The sequence below is a fragment of the Argiope bruennichi genome, chromosome 9 (genome assembly GCF_947563725.1).
Source record: "Argiope bruennichi chromosome 9, qqArgBrue1.1, whole genome shotgun sequence".
Taxonomy (NCBI): Eukaryota; Metazoa; Arthropoda; class Arachnida; order Araneae; family Araneidae; genus Argiope; species Argiope bruennichi.
The window spans coordinates 5,349,129-5,356,099 of NC_079159.1; the positions used below are offsets into that span (position 1 = coordinate 5,349,129).

The 6,971-nt window shown below is 32.8% G+C and overlaps 1 protein-coding gene across 1 annotated transcript in view; it reads left to right on the forward strand.

Moving 5' to 3' along the window:
- Window positions 1-6,732, forward strand: part of LOC129983956 (uncharacterized) — a 99,804-nt gene extending 93,072 nt beyond the window's left edge. The window contains exons 35-41 of the mRNA XM_056093689.1: window positions 170-294; window positions 910-1,054; window positions 1,148-1,308; window positions 2,814-2,902; window positions 3,615-3,758; window positions 4,952-5,114; window positions 5,970-6,732. Coding sequence (XP_055949664.1) covers window positions 170-294; window positions 910-1,054; window positions 1,148-1,308; window positions 2,814-2,902; window positions 3,615-3,758; window positions 4,952-5,114; window positions 5,970-6,056 — 914 coding nt within the window. The 3' untranslated portion in view covers window positions 6,057-6,732. The remainder of the gene's footprint in view (window positions 1-169; window positions 295-909; window positions 1,055-1,147; window positions 1,309-2,813; window positions 2,903-3,614; window positions 3,759-4,951; window positions 5,115-5,969) is intronic.
- The last annotated feature ends 239 nt before the right edge of the window (window positions 6,733-6,971 follow it).

Here is a 6,971-nt window from a genome sequence, read left to right on the forward strand (position 1 = left end):
GAGGCAAACACAACATTACAGATTTATAACACTATGAATAAGCTTTGGAATCCCAAATTGCTTTTTTAAAAATATTTTTTGAAGAGTTTCTTTCTTTTTTTATGGCATGAGTCTTGCAATCTCCTCCCAAGTGTTCCTTTTCCATCAATAGAATGATTTTTCTTTTCAGTTCTCATTCCTTCATGGGTCTTCAAAATTGTTCCACCTAGCATAAACCCTATGAAAATGGACAAAGATGATTTTTTTAGGGACGTCGTCAGAAGCGTTGTTGCGAAGAGGAAGGAAAAAGGAACGGTAAATTTAGTTCATCTAAATATCTACATGAATCTAAGGTGGGTTTACACTCAGCCAGTTATAAGACGTCAAGTAAGACGACGCATGCGCTGAAAGGGACTGATTTATGTTTACCACAATTTCATAAGATAGATTCAGGCATTCCATGCTTGGCTATATATTGTCGTTTTAACTTCCCTGAATTTTTTTTCATTGCTTATCGTATTAAACTGACGGATATTGACCAAAGAAACATAGTAAAATAAAAATAAAAAATGTCAGCATTCCTAAATTAGGAAAACTATAGAAAAAATTGCAAATAAAATGAAACAAAAACACAAGCTCGCACCAGAAAGAAAAAAAAGCAAAAAATGTCGGACTTAATCTATGATAAGTTATCAATTTTTCATGCCAAAAAAACGTCAAATTCTACAATCGCATGCGCAGTAAGAAAAAAATACAATACTGCTGCATGTTGTTGCCCCGTCGAGACAATGTACTTGCCATGGACAGACAATTTTCAGCCTTTCTACGCATGCGCTGGCTACTGGCCGTCTTATAACTGGCCGAGTGTAAACCCACCTTTATATAAGTTTGATATCAAAGGCATACAAATCTTTACTATCCATTTTTCAGAGGTACAACGACTTCTTGCAAATCATGATGGATGCTGCCGATGAAGCCAAGCGTGAAGAACATCTAAACTTCGCCGAAGACGAAACGGATCGCTTTGGATCCATTGTGAGCAACGGACTAGCACCGCCAACTCAGAAATACAAAAGCAAGTTTATAGGCATTTAACTGTATATATGCAATGTAAGACTAATGGAAATCTGGAATAAGTTTCCATCGAAACGTTTTCTTTTTGTTTTAGAATTGTCAGAAACTGAATTGTTGGCCCAGTGTGTTCTCTTCTTCTTGGTCGGATACGAAACTACAGCGACTGTGTTGACATTCACCGCTTACTCGCTGGCAACGAATCCTGAATGGCAGGAGAAGCTGATCAAAGAAGTGGACGAGGCTTTTGAAAAACATGTCAGTAGATCGTTTACATTATTTTATAACTACTGATTAATTTTTTTAAACATTGTAATGTTCCTTATTGTAAAAAGGGATAATTTCCTAAATTGTTTTGAGCGAGAGAGAGTCGTTGCTCATTTATGTTGTTTTGTTCTGTTGTACATTCATTCCAATTGTGTTTCTACGAGATCTGTTGCCTTGAAGTGGTACGAATTCACAGCGATGATAGTATCCATCAAGAGTAATAATTGCCGTAGAACTTGAAGTCTCAAACTGCATTTAATCGGTAAAATCACGAGGTAACTTTTGACGAGTGTGATATTTGGAACAATAAAATAAATAAAGATTATAACAAACATTTAGTTAATAGTATGATTGCAGCACAATAGACAAAGCCTATTCTATACAACATAAAATAAACAGTCTTATAACAATAATAAGATGATTTATATAATATCTTGATTATAATATATTCAATGGTGCAGAGTACCTGGAAAAGAGCAGATAAAAATTATTGCACAAATTGTCACAAATTCCACCCACGAGTGTCATTGCACAGTCCATAGAAACATATAAACGGTTATCGGAGTCATTCAAACAAGTCCGATGTGTAGGTGATGTCTGTTGCAGGTTGTAGATCAGTACACCATCCATAAAATGAGATCCTCCAGTGTCAGACACGAGTAGTTTAAAGTATCCCCAAAAGAAGAATTGAAATACAAGGAGGAAGGAGATGAAGCAATTACTTCGGAGTGCTCACGTGATTATACACATCTTTTGCATATTCAAATCAAGCAGAGGTCTGTCCTAGAGGAGAAACATTATTGGTTGTATCATTTTGTAACCGGAAGTGCGTTGTACTTCCGGATAAATTGTGATTGGTTGTTATACATTTGTGCTTTTAAATAAATAAAAAAAAAAATGGACACCGACTGAGTGTTATCTGTATACTCTGCAAAATGTAGACATTTTAGTTCATTAAAAAAAATTAAATCTTATGTCTGGTGTTTGCACTCTGCTCTCGTTGTTGTGACTAACGTCACCAACATCAATAGGAAAAGGCGCGAGCGTACCACCAGACATGTCCTACCATTCTGCAGCACTAAGGCCGGATTACCTTGCATTAGTGGTGGTTGGATCTCGCCACCCTGGAGGATACACTAATAAGTGGGGGATCTGACTCCTCCCATCTATAACGGGACGTACTTCCTTCGGGGAGGGTTGTACCGTGGCCGGTGACGGCCCTTAGGACTCAACCACAGTTCCCGCCAATGTTGCTGTTGCGGCGATCCGGTCATTCAGTTTTATGGTTTAAATCCATGTGCCCTCGTGGCGGGTCGGAGAGTTAGATGGTTGACTTACCTTGCATTAGTATTCTTGCTTTTTTTAAGGGTTTGCGATACCATTTTCTGTAACAATTATTGTTCCTTTTAATGCTTTCATCCGTTTCACTGTGTCTATCACTTCATCAAGCACCTCCCTACGTGTATATACTATAATTTTCGAATTCTGTATTGCAGAGTGAAATGAGTTACGATTCAGTGCGAGATATGAAGATTCTAGACGCCGTGGTCTCGGAAACTCTCAGGATGCATCCACCTCTTGCGTCGTAAGTAACTTTTTATAATTCAAGGCCACTGAATCGTCTGTACAGATCATTATGAAGCTACTTATTATATTCAGGATATACTTTTATATATATACATATCAATTTTCTGCCTGGGATTATTTTAATATTTGCCTGATCATATATTCCAGAAATGTAAATTTCATTTATTATAAGTGGTATATTTAGTATAAATATTCATTACTATAAGTGGAAGCAATGATGGAGGGGAGAATCACTCCAAAATTTACCTTTTGAAATGCAGTTTTCTTTACATTATATTTAGAGAAAATAATTTGGTTATTTCTAAAATTGATTGTAGCATTATATCGAGTATAATGTACAGAGGATTGAAGTTGATAGTTTTTAGAGTAATACACTCATTTAAAAACAGCTAATTAAACGTGTTCAACATGCGATATAATAGTGATTTTGAAATGCCAAGCAGAGAAAGAAAAGCTATAGGAAGCATTAAGAAGTGTCAGAAAGCAAGCATTAATTTGACAATTGTTCTTTTTATTATTATTATTCTATGTTTTTGAAATAACTTTAATTATCTGTATAGATTAAAGGGCGAGGGATTTTTTGTGCGTGTGTGGCCCATATAGGCTTCAATCTGGCTTATTTGATACTTGCTAGATCCGAGGTTGATACTCTTGGTGCGCATTATTTCGATTCTGTTAGTCACCTTGTGACAAGATACTTCTGTTCCCAGGACAGAACGAGCTGCTGTGGAAGACTACGAGCTCGGCAACACGGGAATCCTCGTTGAGAAGGGAATGCACGTCCTCATCCCTCTTTATGGGATGCACTACGATCCAGAGTTCTTCGAGGATCCAGAAACATTTAACCCAGAAAGGTGGTACAAATTCTCTTACTTTCGTTCGTTATTAAGGCAAAGATTTTAAGAATTTGCAGTGATAGGTTTGTTTTGAGATTAGTGTCGATGGAGTTTCAGTAAATGACATATATTAGCATTAACAAATTGGATTAAGTGATAATATTAATATGGACTATAATAATAGCTCCATAGAAAAGATATAATAAAATGTTGCCAAAAATGCTAATTAAGTAAGAAAACTTAACTAATAATACGTTTGCGAAATATTTGATTGCAACTTAACGTTTGCTCCCTTACATCATATGTGTAATCATTGATCGTACACATTTTTAAAGTTAGAAGAACGTTAGAATGAGTTAAAAGGAACTGAGTGATGATGTACTGAAATTAATATACAGATTGCAGAGTTAAATTTCAGCTAAATGGTTTGAAAGTTAACATTGATTAGATATTTCACTTGAAAGTTAATTTGTAAAGTTTTCTAAAAGTGTATACGCAATATGGTAAATGGTTTCGAAATCACAGGAAATGCTAATCAAAACTCAAATGAACACATGATACGAGCATTTCATGGATCTACTTTCTGTATCAAAAATTGTTGGTACAAAAAAATACAGCAAATTTTTGAGACATTTTCTTTTTTAAAATTTGCCCTAGTTTCCCCTTAAATGGTCGTAAAATGTGAAGGTTTGAAGATAACAATATTGTGTTGAAAAATTTTCTTTTCCTGGGTAAACTTATTTTAAAGAACAAATTTATACTTTAATTAGATAATTAATTTTAAAATATTCCACAACGATCGTAAATCTGATTAAGGCTTCTAGGAAAACAATAAGTAGTAATTCTGCTCTAGAAGGTGATAAGCATCTCGGTCAAAATCATAATGGCATAATGACGGATAGAAAATATATTCTCCTGTTGCGTCTTTATATCTTTTGGCAGTTCCAAAAAATTTTTAATTTTCAAATGTAAAGAGAAATATTTCAACCGTCGCTAAGAATTTTTCGATGCTATACGAAATTAACTTCCTGTTTCGTTCCATAAATAAGATGTATATTCCTATATTTAAGGAGAAAGAAGCTAAATAAAATTTGTTTTTCATTAGAAATGCTGATAATAATACTATAATCAGTGTTCTACCGTTTTTTTCCTGGTCGAATAAAATTATCTGGAGGCAAAACTCAGTAAACATCGTTTTGCTTTACTTTCAGGTTTATGGATTCCTCTGAGCCAAAGCATCCCCAATATGCTTATTTGCCTTTTGGAATTGGACCAAGGAACTGCCTTGGGATGCGATTCGCCTTGTTAGAAATAAAAGTCTGTCTTGCTAATCTTCTGCGTCGTTACAGGCTTAAACCACATTCGTCTACCAAAGTAAAAAATATTTTACAAAATATTTTATTTGATGAAAAGCCGATTAAAGATATTTCATCAACAAATTTTATAACTTAAAAAAGTTTTATGATTCTGATATAGTATATATCATATACAAAAACAGTGATAGGTAATCTATAAAAAAAGATTACATCATAGTATCGTATATCCTAATCCAATTTTTAAATAATTAACTTAATCAAGAAATTAAATCATATAGCAGTTTTTCTTGAGGGAGGATTATTTGATATATAGTTAAATTTGTAGAAAAATAATTTTTAAAAAAACCCATCTAATAACTCTATAGATAGTTAAAAAATTAGCTGAAGTTAGTTAGATTTATATGAAACTCTTTCCGCAGACTATATTTCAATTGCTACATATACACATTTTGGGCCAGACATTCCATAATGCATCTGATACCGATGTAATAATGCTAGAATTTTAAAATTTCGCTGTGCTTTAAAGCTCTCGATTGGAGTAGTGTAAAGCTACCCACTCCAAATGCTTCGAACCAGCAATTTTCAAGAAAAAGAGCCGTACTTAGGAGAACGGATCCTTCTTACAAATATATGATAATAACTATTCAGCGATAAGCTGCTTTTAAACTGTTAAATTAACATAAGTTTAAATCAGTTAACGGAGAAGTATTTTTTCCTTCTAAAAACTAAACGTACATTTAATACTTAATTTCTTTTGCTAGAGAAACTGAATTAGAACCATTGCCATCATTTCAGCAAAAAGACAAAGTTTTTCCATAAATTGATTATTGTTTCTTTAATGAATCCAATTAGTTTCAGTATTTTGATGTAAATTCCAGATTACATTATGAATACGACCTTCCATCTTTTCTAGGTACCTTTGGAATATAAGAAAGGACTTGTGCTTCTCACTGTAACCGAATTGCCACTAATGTTAGAGAAAAGGATGGATGTGAAATAAACGAAGAGGAAACAAAAAAGGAAGAACAAACTCTCTTGTCTTCGACGCTTCTATCAATGAACTTTTTAATTTGCAATGTTTAACATCTCATGTACATTGTATTAAATAATTCATTTCGGCCTTCTAAAAATCCCAATCTTTCTTCATTTTAAATTCTTTGAATGATGTACAGGAGCCACATAGTTTTAATTATATAGTTACGAGATAATGAACGTAAAATATAAATAAAAATACTTAATATTTGCGTTGTTGGGTTATCTCCGCCTTGAAAATATAAAGGAATGTGATAAATATTTCGATTGTAAAGTTCTTGAGCTTCATTGACATTCCGAAAACATTCAAAATATTAATACCACCATTTTTAAGTTTGTACACAAATGATTAGAAAAATGAATCATAAATACGAATAAATTGAATTTATCACATGTGTATATAAGAGGTCGAATTGGACTTTGAAGTAATTTCTTGAAAACTCATATATAATTATTCATTAAAATTGAAGCTAGATTTTGTTCCCTGTCAGGATCTTGAAATATTATCTCATAGAAATGATTTTGTACCATCTTAAAGTTCAAAAAAAAAAATATTTTTTTAGTGACATCCTTTTTTTCGCAATATATTCCTTCACTCTGAATATATTTTCATGTAATATTTGAATCAATCCCTTTTTTTTTTTTTTGTATAAAAAATAAATATTTTGTTCAATAAATTGTCTTGATTGTTTGTGCAATCAATTTTTTTTTCGTGTGTGTTTTTTTATCACTCCGTTATTGTTAAAAGTTATGAAATGAAAATTCAATTAATTTCTTTGTAATCTTTAGTAAAGTTATAATGAATTTTTTTTCTTCCCTTTTTACAGCATCAGTTTTTATGAAATATTTCTACAAAACCCTTAAAAATACTTAATACTCAATG